Source organism: Euprymna scolopes, chromosome 24 (assembly GCF_053919585.1).
Source record: "Euprymna scolopes isolate OS-2025 chromosome 24, ASM5391958v1, whole genome shotgun sequence".
Taxonomy (NCBI): Eukaryota; Metazoa; Mollusca; class Cephalopoda; order Sepiida; family Sepiolidae; genus Euprymna; species Euprymna scolopes.
The window spans coordinates 89,423,033-89,444,449 of NC_136505.1; the positions used below are offsets into that span (position 1 = coordinate 89,423,033).

The 21,417-nt window shown below is 35.6% G+C and overlaps 1 protein-coding gene across 1 annotated transcript in view; it reads right to left on the minus strand.

The window, feature by feature from the left end:
- Positions 1-329: 329 nt before the first annotated feature.
- LOC145246832 (glycerophosphodiester phosphodiesterase 1-like) overlaps positions 330-21,417 on the minus strand; it is a 31,580-nt gene continuing 10,492 nt past the window's right edge. The window contains exons 2-6 of the mRNA XM_080108669.1: positions 19,317-19,492; positions 17,697-17,802; positions 11,146-11,238; positions 7,573-7,778; positions 330-494 (exon numbers count right to left, since the gene is read on the minus strand). Coding sequence (XP_079964795.1) covers positions 344-494; positions 7,573-7,778; positions 11,146-11,238; positions 17,697-17,802; positions 19,317-19,492 — 732 coding nt within the window. The 3' untranslated portion in view covers positions 330-343. The remainder of the gene's footprint in view (positions 495-7,572; positions 7,779-11,145; positions 11,239-17,696; positions 17,803-19,316; positions 19,493-21,417) is intronic.

Here is a 21,417-nt window from a genome sequence, read left to right on the forward strand (position 1 = left end):
GATGTCAGGTTTTCTTTCACTTTCTTTTCCACCTTCGCGGCACAGGTTTGAGCCTGCCTGCCTACTACCACATTTTAAAAAACATTTTTTGTACTCAACACACACCTCCAAACACCCGAACAACACCGGGCACCCCCGTTAATAACATATATATGGAAAACTGTAATATATTTTATGTTTCCTGCCAATGCTAATCATATATCATATTTCGTTCTTTTACATTAAGTGGCTTCATGCCTTGTCTTGAAGGACTCTCCGATGGAAAAAAGGGAAATTAAAAAAAAACACACACACACACACAACAAAAAAAAAACAAAGTTATATCAGGATCAGTTGTCAAGAATTATGTATTTTGTTGGTTTTCATCATTCTTTAGAGTGTCTGTAATGATACTGCATTTTTTGGTGTGGAGGAGGTAATCCTTCTCTCTAGTATCATTCACCGTCCACAACACGACATGCAAACCACGGTTTTTCCAGAATGTATGAGAATTGCTGAAATAACAAAAGAAATATTCTTACAATCAACAAAACTGTAGACAAAAACATAAATCAAAAGTTTATTGCTGACTAATTATCCAGGCTACCCTACTACTTTATCCATAAGTAGAAGAAATATGTTTCAGCCTCAAGTTCTGCATCAAGGTTAGGATAGAAGCTGATAGTGGCTTCTTCGAGTGAACTGTACTCAGCAAAAGATTCTCTAAGGGATGCACTTTGAATAATGAGAATATATCAATTATTGGCCAAGATATGACATTTTTGAATCATAAGAATATATCAATTATTGGCCAAGATATGACATTTTTGAATCATAAGAATATATCAATTATTGGCCAAGATATGACATTTTTGAATCATAAGAATATATCAATTATTGGCCAAGATATGACATTTTTGAATCATAAGAATATATCAATTATTGGCCAAGATATGACATTTTTGAATCATAAGAATATATCAATTATTAACCAAGATAGGACATTTTTTAATAATAATAATATATCAATTATTGGCCAAGATATGAAATTTTTTTCTTTAATTCTAAAAAGTGTCAAATTTGTCCCAAACACCCTGCACTTCATCAAAAACATTTATATACCTCATTCATTTTTAATGAGTTGCTCATTCATTTTTAATTAAAAAGACACCAACATTAGGGTGTTTCTTTCTTCCCGAAATATAAAATCGTAAATATAGAAAAAAAAAAGTCTCTTTATGTTAAAGTTTTAATACAACCAACAAATCCTGCACTATCAACCAAGCTCTGATTTCTGTTGCAATGTTGTATCCTTGTGCTTGTTAGCATTTGTGCCTCCCCAATGTACCCAATAAGCAGCAAAATCACACCCTTTCACTATTGATGCCCCTAGATACCAAAAAGTCTTCTATTCTAATTCTCAGACTGCTAGACTTTAGAATTCCTTTTGTTTCCTGCTTCCCTGACTGCAGAAGTTTAAATGTAATGTGAACAGGCATCTCGCTGCTCAACTCCCATCAGTTCCCTGTTAGACACGATCCCAAATAGTAGACCATTATGTTCTAAATAGCAATATATCTTGTTTGAGATGAAAAAAAGTAAAAAAAGTTTTTAGAAAATAATCGGACAAGACACAAAAGGAAATATATCTTTGAAACTTTTTTAAGAAAACCAAAAGGTATATAATATTATTGGACCCCCGAGAAAAGGATGGTGGGCCTGTAAATTCACCCTTGTTCGTTTGTACGCACTTTTCTCAATAACTACGCCTTGGAATTTTGGAAATTTTGTACAAACATTAAACATGAGTGAAAAAAGTAACAAAACTGATTTTCTGGGAAAACTTTGGTTGCCCCCCCCCCCTAGGGGTGCCTTTTGGTTAAAATGGCTAAAATTGACACTTTTGTGCTTATTAAAAAAAACTGACGCCTTGGATTTTTATAAAACTTTTGTAAAAGTTGTAACTAACTGATTTCTATATAATTGTGTTTGTCTATACTTCGCGATAACTCTTGGGTGTGCCCCAGGGGCTCTTTTAGGGCTTTTAAAACACTCCATTTTGGGGAATATTTTACCATATTTGTCCAAAATTTTCTGTATATGTCTATTTAGCAGTTTTGTATGGTGCTGAACTCAAATTTAAGTATGTTAAGGCCTTGGGGACTTTTGGGGCTTAATGGGGGCGGGGGCAAATGATGGACTTAGTTATTTCTTTTTTTGCATAGTACAGAACTCAAATTTACATATGTTAATGCCTAAAACTGCACCGTTTGTTCATTTTCACCAGGATTTGACGTCCCTTGGAGACTTTTGGGGCTAAACGGGGGTGGGGGGGGCAAATCATGAACTTAGTCATTTTTTTATGCCTCGTTCACTGTATACTTACAACATGCATGCTTCACTTGTTTTCTTTAAAAGAGATGTTTATTCACCTTTAAATATATGAAACAAGTTTTCACCCCGATTTATTTATTAATCATTTTTCTCCTTGGAGATGTAAATATTTCTCTGGGTAATAAATAGACAGGTTTTAAGACTTTTCAAGTGTAACAATGGACTATTACCCAGGGAGATTTTTACATCTCCAAGAAGGAAAAAAAATGATCAATAAAAAAAAATTAAAAAAAAAAAAAATCGTTTGATAAAACCTGTTTTGGGGTGAAAGCTTTTTTCATATCGATAAAGGTAATATATCTGTTTCTATTACGTCACAAAGGAGATAACCCCCATCATCTAACATTTTTTTTAGAAATGAAGAAAAAGATTTGAGTTTTCATTAACTACAAGGTTATCTCCCTTATAGCACAATACAAGAAGGTTTATTTCTCTTCAAATGATCATTTGTTTATATCGGCCATATTAAAAATTCGACATAAGACTATTTGTCAGCATTTACAGGATGGAATGATAAAAGTGTTGCCCTAAAGAAAACAACTTCAATGCCACCAAGACAAAACTGGTTTCATTCAATAATTACAAGAAACCTTCTCTACCACCTATAGCAATGGCCAACGACTCTTTATCTGAGAGTACGTCTCTCAAGCTCCTTGGCCTAACGTTCACTGGAAACATGAGTTGGAACAGTTACATCGAGGGCATTGCCAGGGCCGCTGCAAGGAAGGTGGGCTCTCTCTACCGTGCTAGAAAACTTTTAACACCCGAAAGTATCCTGTACCTCTATAAGGCCACTATTCGCCCATGTATGGAGTATTGCTGTCATATTTGGGCCGGTGCATCGGCTACTAGTCTCTCGCTCCTTGACAAGGTTCAAAAGAGAGTCGCAAATCTGATAGGCCCTAAACTGGAATCAAAACTTCAGCCTCTGTCCCATCGTCGAAACGTTGCATCCCTCTGCCTGTTCTACAAGTATTATAATGGTGAATGCTCTGAAGAACTGCAAGCACTTGTGCCCCCACGTGAACACCCTCGACAGACCCGACAAGCTGCAAAATCCCACCCCCACACTGTAGAGATCCCTAGATGTAAAAGATCCTTCTACTCCAGTAGTTTCTTCCCCAGAACTGCTAGACTTTGGAATTCCATTCCGGGTCACTGCTTCCCCAACTGTACTGACATGCATAAGTTCAAGTGCAACGTGAACCAACATCTCGCTGTCCTAATCCCTACATAGTACCCCAGTAGATGTTTCCCCTGATAGTAGCCCCCTACACCAAAGTGGCAATGTGCCTTGTTTGGGGTGAAAATGTAATAAAAAAAAAAAAAAAAAAAAACTACAGCTTTATTCTACAATTTTTATTGAAAAAATCGGTTCAGGTAACTTGATTATGTACTAGAGTTGACATCTATTCAGTGTAGCCACTTTCAGTATCAATCACCTCTTTGATACGGGTCTGGAACTGGGAGCATGCCTTTTCCACAAGCGCCGGCGGGAGCTTGCAAATACTTGCCAGATGGCGGTGATCAGGCTGGCTTTGGTGTTGTGAGAGGTCGTGTTGGTGATGTTTTTGACGTATGACCAAACAAAGTAGTCCAGTGGGTTCAGGTTGGGGGAGGAACGGAGGGGGGGGGGGCAATGAGAGAAGAGTACAAAGTCATAGCAGTCCTTCTGAAGTTAATCCTGGGTCTCTTTGGACTTGGGAGCCAGCGCCAAATCTTGCTGTTACACCCGGGGTCTGCCAGCGGCTACCTGATTGCACCAGGGGATCACCTCACTCTTCAGCATGTCCAGGTACACTTTGGTGTTGACTTTCAAGCTGACTGCGAAGATACGAGGTAGCATGATGTGACCCTCACTTGAAACCACACCTAAGACCATAACCGTGGCTGGAAACTTTGTTTTCATCACACTGGACATGTCCCTGTTATTCGCAATCCAGCAATGCATTTTGAGGATACTGGCAATGATCCTGCTGTCATAACTTGCATCGGTCAGGAGCATAACTTGTATAGCAGCACATCTCCAATCTCGTTCGTTGCATTGTGTCACTTTCAGACATGATAGAAGGTTTCTATCGCTCTTGGGATTTGTACACAACTGACCACTTAGTAGATGGTCTGCAGCAAGTTTTCATCAAACGGAAATAGAATCATATTGTTTTTACTATGGCGACAATTTTATTGTTCCACCCGGTACAATTCAACTTGCTATAACTTATTGTCTTAATCTTAAAACATAAATATAATTACTCTTATAAATATAATTATTTTATGCAATAAGTTGGGTGAGATTTTAAGGATTTTCCTAAAGTTAATATTGAATTTGTGGATAACATCAGACTATTTAATGCAGACATTTTTAAAGAACACCACTAGATGCAGTGGACATCCATTTACTACATAAACAAGACATTGCTGGAAACCACAATTCATATGATGCAGAGCTACATAGAGTGAGCAGATAAAATTTCTATTTAGGTGCGGCAGTTGAGGATGCATGGATATCCAAAAATGCTATATTAACTACCTTGAATTTCCAGGTTTCGCACTGTTTATCTACTTCAGCCCCTGTCACATCGGTGCAATATTGCATCCTTGTGCATAGGACGGACTTATTACACTTGTACCTCTTCAATGTAAATACCTCCAACCAACCACACAAGCAGCAAAATTCCACTCCTTCACTATAGAGATCCACAGATTCTGGAAAAATTTCAACTAATAAGTTCTTTCCTTAATTCGCTTACCTTTGGAATTCTATATCTGCTACCTTTTTCCCGGACAGAAATTTAAATGTAACTAGATTTTTAGCCTATTAAAAACGAGTAAAAGTTATAGCCTGTTAACTTAAAATGAGTGCTTTATGCCAAACTTCTAGTGTAAATGTGGTATTGTGGTGACTAATTTCTATTAATCTATAAATATAAAAACCAAAATGTGTGTATGTATGTATGTTTGCTTTTTGTGTATGTCTGTAAAAGGCATTTTTCCGAGAAGCGGTCGGTCGGCTCACAACCTCTTAAAACTTTTTATATCACATATAAATCATAATATCTACGAGTTAACAATAGAGGTCGCCTGTCTATTTAATTTGCTTGACTTTGAAAAGATAAATATTCAACATTTTTCGCCACATGTGGATTAGTCTTTTTCATATAATAAAAGCGGCACTAATTCTGGCGGTATTTTTGTGATCGCGATCGCCGGAAATGTCCGAAAGCAATCAGCTTTGATCAATGTGGAAATTTTTCCTTATATCAGACAATTGCTATTCAATTTGGACAATCCCCTTTTTTATGGGGAGCTGTCCCCCCACAACATCTTGGGAAAATAAAAATAAAAAAAGCATTCCCGCAGTCAATGAAATACTACCCCGCAGTCAAAGTTGACCTCATTAAGTCATTAAAACGTGCACCTGCCAATTCTAAATAGTTAAATAAATTCAAACGTGTTTCTGTTAGTATTTCGCGATGGCCCAATGGTTAACGTCGCACGTTTTTTTTTGACGCTTTAATTTTCAACTTTGCCTCAAGGGTTCGGGTTCGATCCTCATACTTACCTAACTTTTTATTTTACCCCCCCCCCCCCCCGCCCTGGAGTTTTGATTTACCCAAAACCACACACACCTCCAAACCCCCGGGTACGCCGGGTATCCCCCGCTAGTCCTTATTAATTCCCAACTGTGCATCGAACAGATACCATACTACTTAGTTCACTGCACATTATTATAACAAATAGGAAAAATTTTGTCTCATGTTTACAATGAATGAATGAAATGTTTATGCTATTGCATGGATTATTCAGGCTATTGTTCTCAGCTTAAACGTTATTTTTATAACATTTCAGCCAATGTAACCTCCAACCTTCTTCAAGTGTATCTTGGCAAAACTTGAGAATTTGCACAGGATTTCAAACGAAACCCTTTATTTAATCCACAGAGGTGACATGCTATCGTCCTGTCAGCCATGACTAAGTAGAAGTATTAAGTAATACTTCATATCACTTGCACTGAGGTTTCAGCTTTCAACCTCCCAAAGAGTGTCACTTACAACTGAATTTGACCAACTATTTTAACTGCTATGCCATGGGTCCTTGCAGACAATTCTCGTTTAAATTTTGGGAGGCTTAAACCAATACTTGTTTTTTTTTTAGATGTACAATTTTACTACTACCAATATAAATCACTACTTTATATATATATATATATATATATATATACATACTTTATATGTATACTAGCAGGCTACTCGGCATTGCCTGGTCATAAAATATGCATAAATATGTTTTAATGCATACAGAAATTGAGACATGTGCATGCGAGTATTATGTTTTTTTCTAAACAGTTCAATTTTTGCCAGTAAAAAAAACAAAAAACTCGAGCTAAGATGAAACCCAAAACCTAAAGACATTGAGTCAAGTACGATAACTATTACGCCAGCTCGACATAACATTTACAAAATGTTTTTAAAAAATCTTATTCTTAACATAAAAAAGCTGTCATATTTCTCGACTGTGCATGCGCAGTTGTGAAACAGTTGACAAATAAATAAAAATCCAATGGCCTCTACATACTAATTTGCTAATTTTGACTCCGTAGCAGCCCTTTGTTCCGGATGAAAACTAATTAAAAAGTTTTCCAATATATATATATATATATATATATATATATATATTTCTTTTATGTCAACCTTGCTTATTATTTATAATAAAGTTTGATAGAAAGATTCCAGAATTTGATGAGATACACCTGAAGAAGGTCGGAAGTTACATCAGCCTAAACGTTGTGAGAATACCACTCAAAATGAGAGCAGTAGTCTATATATAATCCAAATAATACAAATTATCAATCCTCATCTAAAAACTTCAGAAACATAAAATGTTTATTATTTTAAATTAATGCTTCAAGTGTTACAACAAACAAACTTTGTGAAGTCAACAAAACAATAACTTTGTGAGCCAATGAGTTATATATAAGTGTTAGTTGTTATTTTTTTAAGAACAGTAATACTATACAACAAACAATAACCCATATGAAAATAAACTGAATTTATTTACCTGGATCCCGATGAGTGTTGGATATGACACAAGGCCAAGCTTAATGTAGGATGTAGTCATCACATTGCAAATTAATCGAAAAAGACAAAAACAAAGATAAAACAAAAACAAAGATAAAACAAAAACAAAACAAAGACTAACCTTGAATAACATTGGTTGTTCATAAGACAAGCTGAATTTCCGCAGAGGTACCAGAGGAAAAAGTAGTGTGCTGCTTCTAAGAGAATGTCCCCAACATAAGCTGATAACCAATGCCACCATCTAGCTTTCTCTTTATCTACATGAGTGGCAATGAATTGGTGCCTAAATGTCAGCGCAGTGACAATCTTTGGATCAACTTGCCGCAACTAAAAAAAAAAAAAACAAATAGAAAAGATCTTAAATAAAAAAACAGAAAAAAATATATTCTAAAATAAGGTCTTTACTTTTTACCTTTACTAATGTGAAAATTATGTTTTTGATTGGATTTGTTACTTGTTTGTCTACAGTCCAGCATCTACATCGCTTGACCAATCATCACCAAACTTGTTGAAAATACCGGTCATGGTCTAAATTAAATTATCTATCTAAATTATTATTTCAATTTTAACATATCAAGATCAAAGGAAAAGGTCATATTTTTAGTAATAAACTTGGTTCTATTCATTGGAAAGACTCGGTACTTGGTCCATATTGTAGTCAATGATGTTCCACATCTTATATAATATTGACTTTGAAAAATTCAGTCACGGTGGAAATTTAGCAGTATTTCAACTTTTGCTTTTTCTAAATTTGATGTATGGATCCAATGCGCTTTCATAACACTAACCAACATTCAAAATTGCAACCTGATCAGATAAAGAGGTTTTAAGTTATCAATATTATCATGGCATAACTGTGGGAATACTTTGTACAATATGAAAAAATAAAACCAAGATTAAGACTTTGGCCCATCCTTACATTGTCAGGTAGATATATGCAGTTTCACAACTGATTTGTTTCTTTTTTTGTTTGTTTTGATTATCACTTTATATGTAAATAAAAGATATCTTTCTATAGAATGTAAACCATCAATAAGAAACAAATTATTATAAAAAATATAATATATATAAATACTTAATTCTATCTAATATAATGTGATTCTCGTCAAAAATGTCATGCAGGGAATCGTTAATTGTTAATAAAATTCAGAATCCTTTCTGCAATCTAACCAAATTTGGTCAAATATATTTCAGTCATGAATGCCCAAAAGTGTTTGCTTTATCGCACAAACAATTTATTATCTTTATATTGTAAATCTAGAACGAGAATTTCCAGCCCCTGTTTTAAATTCCTTACTATGGTCAACATAAGTTTTCTTTCAATCCTTCAAAACAGTTAATTTAAGCCTATGGTCGTCCTTCAAAGTGGATGCTTTAGGGCAACCAAATCCAAATTTCCCTTTTACCAAGCATTCAACTTCGAACCTTCGACCAATTTGCTTCACTACAAAAAGAAATGTTTTCACATTTTCTTTTCTTAAAATATCAAAAATCTGCTTATAAATCATTTTCAACTGCCTTAACCCTGCAATTCGGTTTTTTATATCCTCGCCAAGATGCGGTCTTACCATTTTTAGGATTCATTTTTCCACTTATTATTATATGCTATAATAATAATAGAAATTTTCAGTTAAAATTAACAAAAATTCATAGAAAAATATTGAAAAATCGATTTCTTCCTTCTTTCACGCCTGGCCCAACTTATTTTTTTTTTTTTTTTTTGCTCATGAGTATATATTGTATTTCTAAAACATGAAAACTATTTTTTGTTTTGGTGTGATTTTTACAATTTTTTATAATAATATAGTTTTTATAATTCTGGCGACAATTCAGATATTTTTGCATTAATTTATTTTTAGAATTTCATTCGTTTGCCAAATCCTAATATGTTACTCTGTCCATTGTCCATTGACTGATATAAAAAAAAAAATTATTGATTATTTATGTCCAAAGATAACAGGTTCTTGACCAAAAATGTACCAAGCACTTATGTTATTGTTTTTTTCTTTACACTTTGCAAAACTCAATCATGTTCTGCATGCCAAAAACAACAACAATAATTTTTTTCAAAAAGCAACCAAACAAACTAAACACTATGAATAAATATTTGATGATATAAAGAATTGAAGTGTAAATTTGTTTTTTTGAATGAAGTTGGCATTAAATAACAGGAAAGGGTTGAGACGCCGTAAAACAAAATAACCAAACCAAATACCAATTCTTTATCAAAAAAATTTGCCTTTTTATCCTATTGTTTCTTATTTTTTTTTTTACACAAGCATCACCACATTATCAAGGCCAAGAGGCCACTCAAGGATAAGGGTTAAAGAGTGTACAGTAGAAAGTGGACAATATAGTAATCATTAGTAATGGAAATTCGGTAAATTTGTTAACATATGGAACGGCTCATCAAGAACTTGTTTACATTAGACTTGAACACAACCATATTGTAGTCAGCCGGAAAACAGGAAAACGGAAGACAATTTCATAGGCGTGCAGTTCTAAGAAAGAAGCTTTGTTCATGGAATATACGTTTAGGTTTAGGCACAGATAAAGAGTGAGGGGAATTATTGATAGTGTTTTCAGCTAGACGAGTGTTTCTTGTGAAAGTTTGGCAAGGGGGGACCATAGACTGAAGCTCAGTCGAACATTTTCCATTCTATTCTTCATCATTTAAATTATGTGTACTGAACACAGCATCAAATTTGGTTGAACATCCATTTTACATGCTGGTAGGGTGGCTTTAAGAAATTGGCTTTCAAACTAATTTACCTCAACTTTTTATTCCTCTTTCTCTTTAGTTTGCTTTTATCACATCATACCATGTTTTTCTTTCCACTGTAAACTTTCTTATTGTTTTTTACTCTTTTTCACCCCAAGCAGGGCATATGGCCACTTGGAACATAAGGGGCTAATATTTTGGATTGTGTCTGAAATGGGAGAAAAAAAAAATGGGTGAGAAAAAAAGAAATGTGAGAAAGGAAGAAATAGAGAAAAAAGAAATGGACAAAGAAAAAATAAATAGAAAAAAGAAAGAAACAGAAAAAAAAAGAAATGGAAGAAAGAAAAAATGTGAGAAAAAAAGAAATAGGGAAAAAAGAAATGGAAGAAAAAAAGCAAAAAAGGAAATGGTAAAAAAAAGAAATGGAAGAAAGAAAGAAATAGGGAAAAAAGAAATGGAAGAAAAGAAGAAAAAAAAAGGAAATGGTTAAAAAAAAAATGAAAGAAAGAAATGTGAGAAAGAAAGAAATAGGGAAAAAAGAAATAGAAGAAAAAAGAAACGGGAGAAAAAAAAGAAGAAAAAAAGGAATGAGAAAAAAGAAATGGAAGGAAGAAAGGAATGGAAGAAAGAAATAACGACAAAAATGTCATCCATTCTTCCAAGGTGGCTATACCATCAAAATCTACTCTTCGATGCACATCTCCCTATACTATCCAGATTTAATCTTCCTGTTTTCAAGACTCACATTACACATTCATTGTATCATTTTTATATTATTTCTTTCCATGCAACAACGTATGTCCTCAACTTTTATGATCCACACTATTTAAGCAAGATTTCAGATAAAATTTAATTTTGCTGGGTTTTTTTTTTCCTTGGAAAAAATAAAATAAATTTACATGCTTTTAATACTAGGAACAAATATATTAAAAACAAAAAAAATGGGGGCTGCACAAATAAAAAGATACATACCTTATAAATGATATTCGGGAAAAAAGAACAAATAATAGCTTCCTTGTACAAATCAGGATATTTGGTGAATAGTTGACTGAGATACTGGGCAGTCTGAAATTCACAGAAAACACAATTTTTTTTGTAACCAAGAAAATAATTCAAATAAATATGAAAGTTTTTTTCATTTATCAGATCTTTATTACATTCAAAACGATCACAGTTATTTTAAATCAACAACGCAAGATAGTCTTTTTGAAATACTGTGCATCTAATAAAGAGCATAATTTTAATAACTGTTCTGTCCATCTGTTCATTTTCTATTGATTAGTAAGAAAAAAAATATCATACTTATACTAGCAGGCCACCTGGCATTGCCCGGTCATAAGGTATGCTTAAATTGATACGAGTATTATACTTAACCTAATATATTGTAGAGAGAACAAAACTATATATATATGACTTAGATGCCATTAGCTAGAATCAAAACCAAAACATACAACTCTCCACTGTCATTCCTTAGCCTCTAAGCTATGCCCATATGAAAAAATAACCTCCTTAGTGACATGCAATATGGTTTCTGTTCTGCTAGATCTACAGCTGATGTGTTAACGGTTATATCTCATAGGATTAGCGAATCTCTCATTAAAGGCTTCCTTTCTAAGGCAATTGCCCTTGACATATCAAAGGCGTTTGATAGGGTGTGGTATAAAGGTCTACTCCACAAAATCTCCAGCTATCGTATAGCTGGAAACGTCTTTTCACTTATTAAATCATTTCTCTTTGATAGGTTCATAAGAGTAGTGGTTGATGAGCAAAAATCAGAAGCTCACAGAATTAATGCTGGAGTCCCTCAGAGATCACTTCTGAGCCCAACTCTTTCTGATTTACATCAATGATCTCCCAAATCACATTCTAAGATCATTTGTAGACATTTATGCTGATGACACTACCATCTATGGCAACATTTCAAAGGCCGTAAACAACCAAGTTCTCTCTGATTCTCTCTCTTCTGATCTTAAGCACATGGTACAATGAGGAAAGAGGTGGCTAGTTAATTTTTATGCATCTAAGACCAAACTTCTAACTTACATCATCAACGCTCTGATCCTCATCTGGCATCATCTGAAATGAATGGCTCTCATCTTGAAGAGGCTCCATGTTTTGATAAACTTCTAGGCTTCACTTGAGATGGAACACGTACATCAAATCCGTTGCTAGGGCTGCTGGGAAAATGGTGGGATCATTCTACCATTTCAGTAGATATCTCACTGCTGATGCAATTCTCTACATGTATAAAAGTCAAGTACATCCAAGGATGGAGTACTGTCGCCAGATCTGGGCAGGAGCTGCTAGAAGCAGGTTATGCTGCTTTGACAAAATAGACTTCGTAGCCTAGTAGGGGATGCCCTTTTCTCGTCCTTGCAACCTCTTTCCCACAGAAGAGACGTTGCGAGCCTGTCTCTGTTTTATCGTTATTTTCATAGCAAGTGCTCATCTCAGCTCCAATCTATAGTTCCCCATGGCCTGACTTTCACAAAAAAACACTCGTCTAGCTGAAAAAATAGACTTCGTAGCCTCGTAGGAGATGTCCTTTTCTCTTCCTTGCAACCTCTATCTCACAGAAGAGATGTTGCGAGTTTGTCTCTGATGTATCGTTATTTTCATGGAAAGTGTTCGACTGAGCTTCAATCTATGGTCCCCCCTCGCAAAACTTTCACAAGAAACACTCGTCTAGCTGTAAACACTATCAATAATTCCCCCCACTCTTTATCTGTGCCTAAACCTAAACGTAGATTCCATGAACAAAGCTTTTTTATTAGAACTGCACGCCTGTGGAATTGTCTTCCGTTTTCCTGCTTTCCGGCTGACTACAATATGGTTGTCTTCAAGTCTAACGTAAATAAGTTCTTGATGAGCCGTTCCATATAACTTATCAAATTTAACAAATTTTCATTACTAATGATTATTATATTGTCCAATTTCTACTGTACACTCTTTAACCCTTATCCTTGAGTGGCCTCTTGGCCTTGATAATAAGTTGATACCTATGAAAAAAAAAAAAGAAAAAGTCCAATGTGAACAAGTTCTAATTGAATCGTCCCCCTAAGTAATCCAAGTTTCAAAATTCCCACTGTTTACTATGCTAAAATCACAATGACTAATGTATACCTATTAACCCTTATCCTCGAGTGGCCTCTGGGCCTTGATAAGTGGTGACACCCTTGTAAAAAAAAAAAAAAAAAAAAAAAAACTATCATTAATTTCCCTCACTCTTTATCTGTGCCTAAACCTAAACGGAGATTCCATCAACAAAGCTTCTTTCTTAAAATTGCATGCCTGTGGAACTCTGTTCTGTTTGCTTGCTTTCCAACTGATTACAATATGGTTGTCTTCAAGTCCAACGTGAACAAATTCTTGATGAGCCACCCCCTTACGTAATCCAATTTACCAAATTTCCACTACTAATGATGACTGACATGTTCCCCTTGACCACTGTACACTCATTAACCCTTATATTTGAGTGGCTTCCAGGCCTTGATAAGTGGTGACTCCTTTGTAAAAAAAAAAAAAAAATATATATATATCATTCCTTTTTTTAAAAGGTGGAATTGCCTGATCGTCAAAGAAAAGATTCAAGCAAGGGTGCAAGGTCCAGTTTTATAATTATATAGATAAATGCTTTTCTTCATGTCCGTAAAACTGTCTTGGTAAACTATTCGCCATAAATGCTCCGATCCCAACTTGGTCCCAATTGATACAAATGGCTGTCATCTAAAAGAGGCTTCCTTTTTTGACAAACTTCTGGGTCTGACATTCACTCCTAATGTAAAATGGAAAACTACATTGTCCTTTTGACTACTCTACACTCTTTAACCCTTATCCTTGAGTGGCCTATCGGCCTTGATAAGTGGTGACGTTTATGTAAAAAAAAAACAAAAAAAAAACTTACATCAAAACATTTGCCAAGGGCGCCGAAAAAAATGGTTGCATCATTCTTCCACTTCAGAAGATATCTCACTCTCAACACAATCCTCTACCTGTATAAGAGCCAGGCACATCCTAAAATAGAATATTGTTGCTATAGCTGGGGGGGAGCCGTTCGGAGCATCCTATCTTGCCTTGATAAAGTTCAAAACTGGCTTCGAAAACTAATAGGTGATGCCCTTTTCTCTTCTCTGCAACCATTTTCTCTTCTTTGCAACTTCTTTCCCACAGAAGAGATGTTACAAACTTGTCTCAGCTTTATCATTATTTTCATGGCAAATGCACATCTAAGCTTCAATCTATTGTCCCTCCTTGCCAGACTTTCACAAAAAAATACTTGTCCAGCTACAACTATCAAAAATTTCCTCCACTCTCTATCTGTGCCTAAATTTAAACGTAAATTCCATGAACAAAGTTTCTTTCTTAGACCTGTCTGCTTGTGGAACTCTGTTCCACTGGCCTGCTTTCCAGCTGACTACAATATGATCATCTTCAAGTCTAATGTAAACAAGTTCTTGTTGAGCTATCCCCCTAAATAATCCATTTCTACCCTATTTCCACTACTAACTATTACTATGTCATTGTCCCGGTGACTACCGTACATTCATTAACTCTTAACCTCAAACAGCTTTTGGGCCTTGATAAGTCATGACTCCCTCGTAAAATAAATACAAGTTTCAATGAAATAACTCTGGATTCGTTTTATTCATGCAAAATGTTGCCAATAGATAATACATCTTATGAAATAGTTTTAAAAAAAAAAGCCGAGAGTAACACTTGTCATCCATTTCTATGTGTTTATGAAACTTTATATTTACATCTGGATGGCGTATATATTTCTGTATTAATAGCATAATTAGATGTTGGAAAATGTGACCAATTATAATGGCAAGAAATGCAGGAGATTGAAACGAACACTGAAAATAAGAAATTTTCTCTTCTTTTTCATGTTGATTATCAGTCCTTTGCTCTCCTTGACCGTCCTCCATGTCAGCTACCTAGAGTTGCACTCATTCAGAGAATCCACAATAAAAACAACTGGACACAAGATCTCCTACCAGACACCTATATTTATTTTTTTTTAATTGCATTTTCACCCCAAACAAGGCAAATTGCCACTTTGATGTAAGGGGCTACTATGTAGGGAGTTTAGCAGTAAGATGTTTGTTCACATTACACTTGAACTTCTACATGTGGGAAGCAGGAACCTGGAAGAGAATTCCAAAGTTTAGTAGTTCTGGGGAAGAAACTATTAGAGTAGAAGGCTTTCTTACATCTACGGATCTCTACTTTGTGGGGGTGGGATTTTGCTGCTTGCTGAGTTTGTCGGGGATATTTTCGTCAAGAGGGTACAAGGGTCTGTAGTTCGTCAGAGCATCCACCATTAAAATACTTGTAAAACAGGTAGAGGGATGCAACATTTCGTCGATGGGACAGGGGCTAAAGCTTAGATGACAGTTCAGGTCCTATCAGGCTGGCAACTCTCTTTTGAACCCTGTCCAGGAGTGAGAGACTAGTAGCAGATGCACTAGCCCAAATGTGACAGCAGTACTCCATACATGGGCGAATGGTGGTTTTGTAGAGGTACAGGATACTTTCAGGCATAAGTAACTTTCTAGCATGGTAGAGAGAGCCCACACCTTCTTCACAGCAGTCTTGGCAATGATCTCAATGTATCTATTCCAACACATGTTCCCTGTGAACGTTAAGTCAAGAAGCTTGAATGAAATACTTCCAGGTAATGTATCTTTAGCCATAGCTATTGATAGTTGGTAAGGTTTCATGTAATTATTAAAGGAAATAAGCTTTGTTTTGGCAGCGTTGAACGTTAACATCCATTTTTTACCCCATTCCACTACAGACTAAAACTCTTTCCCTAGGGTTTCTGCTATTACCTTAGATATGTGCTCATTAGTTTTACCCACATGTCTGCACTATAGAGCATGGTGTCATTGGCAAATATACTCATCTCAGAGACAATTTTATCAGGTTAGTCATTTATGAATATCAGAAATAATAAAGGTCCAAGGATCGATCCCTAAGGTACACCCGCATTTATATGGAACTCACCTGACAATATCTCTAGAACCATGATGAAGAGAAATGGGCTGAGTTTTCAAGCTGAGTCTTAGTGGTTTTCCTTCGGCACCAAAGCTAACAGAGTCTAGGCCATTGTTGAAATGCCTTGTTCCCTGTTAAATAAAAGATTGTTTTGGTTCTGCACAGTTCTAGGAGGCCTACCCTTCCAGGCTTTATGTTCTCCCTTTCAAAAGAAAGTTAGTTTATTGCTAATCGCCCAAGGCGTCCCTATGAGGAATACTAACAAGGCTGACCAGGCAGTTTTTGCAGGCCAGAGTGCTCTTCCTCTAAGGTACTGAACTCTTAAAATCCTGCTTTCTGACCCTTGTGCCACATCATCTTGCCATGAAATGAAGATAAACAATCAGCCCATTGTTATCCATACCTGTCTGCTGTAGTGGCTGTTGACAAGCATTTGCATATATACCTGGGATAAGACGGACAGCCCAATCCTTCACATCAAAGCTCTTTATTGCTTACCAGAGCACTTTCTTAGGCACAAGGTTAAAAGCCTCCTCAAGGTCAACGAATGCAAACAGAGAGGTTTCCTGCAGTTTGCATGCAATGGAAAGGATAGAGATTCTTCTGTCTGATGCAAAGCCAAACTTCATGATGCGTGATGCTATGGATGCCCTCCCCAAACACATTAGAAAGTGACTCATAAATAAAAGAGGAAAAGTTGCTGGAAGTAAATGACCCAGGACAATGATAAGAAATGATTCACCAAGGCACACAAAGGCGGTTATAAATGGGATCAGTGGTCAGCTAGGAGTGACCAAGAGGTCAAGTCATTTTCCCATTTATTGGTTACTCTTAGACAAAAACAAAAAAAAAGAAAGAAACAGACATACTGTTTCTGATTTTAAGTTAATAAATTTAGGAGTCAGAGTTAGTTTGACGACAGTTTTCAGTTTAGGGCAGTTGACAACAATTTGCAGGCAAGAGTAGATAGAGCTTTAGGAGATGAACTGCTCAACCAATAAATATGTCTAAACGAACAATGTTTGAGGATCCTTTTATCACACACATTCAAAGTACAACTGTGTTAAACGCAATGTGTTGGAGGTTGCATTTTCCCTTGTGAGTTTGCATTGTTCTGCTTTAGTTTTTTTATTTAGTGTTTGCATCCTTAGTGATCACTAAGACAACATGGCCAGAAGTAGAAGAGAAAAGAAGAAAACCATAGCAAATAGTGTTAGGGTTAGCGATTGTTGAATATACCTCACAGATACTCACCATCCCACGTATGTGAGTGTGTACGATATGCTTGAGCAAACTCATTTCATGGTCATTAAGCTTAAGGCTACAATAGTAGCTGTGGTCGAAGACTTCACCACTTTTCCTTATAGAAGTTATGGTTAACTCACCAACTCAATTTGTAACTAATAAAAAAATAAACTATCAATCATGACTTAATATTAAAAAAATTAGATTGAAAATATTTGTATGTTAAAATATGGATCAAAAAGGATTATAAAATTAAAAAATAAATTTTTAATGCTTACTAAATTTGCATCTCGTTTGCAATCAATAAACATTTTTACTTTCAGTTTCAAACAAGCTACAATGGCTTCTTCCAGAGTGGGAACTTTTACTTTTCCAAACTGGCTCCTATAAAAAAAAAAAATAAAATTAAGAGTGTATTGTGGTTTGCTTGAAGCATTTATATAGATTAATTTTTAAAATGCTGTGACAATGCGGAAAAACTGAACACAAGAACAGAAAGAAGGAACAAGAGAAAAAGCAGCAAAAAGTGTTTCTGTATAGGTAATGAAATAGCTTCACCAGCTTTCTAGCTACTTAAAAATATTTAAAAACTGTTAAAAACCATCTACCCTCCTGGGACAAAGTAAAAATTATAGACAGAGAAGGATGGTGGAGAGTAAGATGACTCAAAGAAGCAACGCATATGTTGGTCGATGATCGCTTACTAAACAGACTATATAGCATGGGAATCATTAATTATAAATAATAGATAAGGTCACCATCTATAATATAAATCTCACCTGTCTGTTTACATGTATGTATGTATGTTTGTTGTTTGTAGGTCTGCCTAAAACTTTCGACAGAGGCGACAGATTTTCACGAGATCGGTATTTGACTAGCCTTAATTTAAACCTTTGCCACTTCCAGTTTGGCGATGAACAAAACAGTAAAGACGTCACTTTTTTTTTTCACATTCTTTACCTCCTTTGCGGAGGTTTGAGCCTGCCTACCTACTATCAGTTTTGTTTTTTTTTTGTTTTGCTCAACACATGCCTCCAAACACCCAGGCTAGTTCATATATATATATATATATATATGTATGTATGTGTGTGTGTGTGTACTAGCAGGGTGATCCAATGCTGCCTGGGATTGAATGATGATCAATGAATGTTTTACACTCTCATATTTTTTTTTGTCATCAAAATCAATGTAATCATCCGTTTTTCAATCAAATCGATTCATTGCCTGCTTAAGTTGGGGACCCATCACAATGCACTGGGAGTCTTCACAATATATTGTAGTCTAGAATGTAATGTAGAGAACCTACTGTTGATTTTATAAAATTATTCTTATACATAATGGCTTGCATTAAAATTTGAAATGCAAAAGTCGAATATCATGCTTCAATTGTACTCTAAACAAATATTCATTTTGAACATGCCCTAGTCATACCAAAGAACATACTGTTGATTTTATATGTTGGGCCTATCGGCTTGTGTGGTAATAAAACATCTCAAAGCACTTGTGATGTTAGGCTGTGTAAGATATTAACTTTAGTCCATATCGCTTGTCCCTTCTTTCATTGGATTATTTTGATTATTGATACTTATCAAAGACATTATGACATAAAACTTATCTAAGAACACTGCCAGGCACATAAAGTACCTTCATGTGAAATTTCATAAAAATCACCCAGACATTTTGGAATCCATAGGGAACAAACTCACAGACACACAGATAAAGTTCCGATCTGTCACACTGCTAGTATCAAAAAGTATGATTTGGATAAGTGTTCGATGTGGAGAGGAGGGAGCTAGAGGCATAACATAAGCATTAAGGAGGAGAACAGAGATTTGGAAAAGGTTTGGGAACCATTTGGTTAAAGAGATGTGATTGGTGAATATTGGAATTTATCCTACCTGTTTTTATATTTTGCTGCAGCATCTAATTTTTGGATGTCTTCAAGAGAGAAATCGCTGATTAGACCATGTCCATCTGTTGTGCGATCAACTGTATCATCGTGTATGACCACAGCATGAGAATCACGAGTGAATTCAACATCAAATTCAATGGCATCTGCACCGTTCTTTTTAGCCTGCAAGAAGCAAAACAGTCTTAAATGTTATATGTTACTTGGTATAATAGACTTTTAGAGTTCAGTATATATTGAGTTAAGGCCACATTGAGTTAAGCATGGACCTAATAGTTTCATCTTTCTGTTGCAGATATTGATGGTGAGAGAAGACAGCGAAAAAAAAAAAAAAAAATTTTTCCTAAACTCCAATAAGAGAAATAAAGTCAAAATTAAAAGAAATCAAGTGCATGTGTGAAAGGAAAGAGACAGGAAGTCATTCTTTGAAGAAACCAAAGATATCTAACTCCTCTATACTCTTCATGAATTGTACAAAGTCTTAGCTTTAATAATAAGATTAACATATTAAGTTTTCAGAAAGAACTGTCACAAAGGAGAAAGGAGACAAAGCAAAAAAAAAAAACAGGTAAAGAGAAAGAAATAAAAACAGAAAAGGATAAAGATAAAAAATAAAATCCAGCCAAATAATAACAAAAAATATGAGAAGAGTTCCAACAGTAATGTCTCCTATTTTTTTATTCTGTCTGAATAGATCGGAAATGATTACAAATTGCATTGTTATCATGACTGAACTTATGCATTCAGGACTTGAAAGTTTCATTTCTTTGTTGCAGATATTGATGGCGTGAGACCCTAACAAAGCAACTCCTGTCATAGATGTGCATCAGAAGCAGAAATAGGTCATTGAATTCCTGGCAAAAGTACTTTGAGAATGGTGGTGACTATGTAGGAAAATAAATTCTGGCACACAAAAGATTACTCGTTTTAATGGTAACACTCCCGCCTTTGTAACTCTTCAACTTTTTTAATTAAAAAGAAACAGGAGGCTTTACTTTTGGAACGACTCTTGTATATCAGTTGCTCAAATATCTCTCAGTATGTCTGCACACGCCTCAAACAGTGGAGTCTGAGAAAGAATGAGACTATCTCTTCCTTTCGATGCCTCCGTTCAGTCTCGAAAGACAAAGGACACCCCCTGTAGGGGCAGCTGTGTGTGTAATTGTGAGGCAAGGGTTGCGAAATCTCCAACCACATCTCTCCTAAATCTGCACTGAGTCCAGTTGCAAGGAGAAGTCCAGGACGACTGAAAACAATGCTGAGATAAGCACAGAGCACATACAGCACCTGGAAGTTCTAAATGGTCACCGATCTGATACTGACCAGGCTCATTGTTGCTTAACTTCTGTGATCTGACGGGAACCGGTGTGCCAAACATGATTATGCCATATAAGGCATGGAGAAATAACCTTACGTACTGCTTGTCTCTTGATATCTTGATAACAAATATGCCCCATTCCTCGAAGCTAATTGAGAGTGTCACACACACTCACACCGGGGTTTTACAAATGATGGAAGTACCTGATTGTAACAGACACACTGCTGTCCAAAAATATAATATCATTAAGATGACATTGGGACCAGTGGCAAATTACTACCCTACTGAGAAATCATCGAGATCGTTAGACAACATTATGACTTTCAGATTAGTGGCTCTCACCTCCTGGACTTCGACTCCAAACGGACAAGTACCCAGAAGAGTTATTTAAGAGACCAACAGCATTCATTGATGACTCTCTGCACTGATATTCCTATAAGAAACCATAACAATATTCCAACAGAAAATGAAGTCTCCCTCACATTGGAGAATTTAATAATCCTCACATGGTTGCGTCTACTTCACCCTGCCCTCCTAAGTTAATCAAACAATATTACGAGACAGAGTTGAGGTCACACACATTGAGATCAATCAAACCTGAAATTTCCCTGGCATTGGATTCTCTACTCAACGAGTTAGAAAATGAGTGACACTAAGTCAGGTAATCACTACATCACAATTGTAATGCTAAGAAACCTCACCCAAGACAGACTTGCCTCAGATGAAGAGGCTCAGAACAAACTATTTCTTAAGTAAATGCACCTTCCTTTCT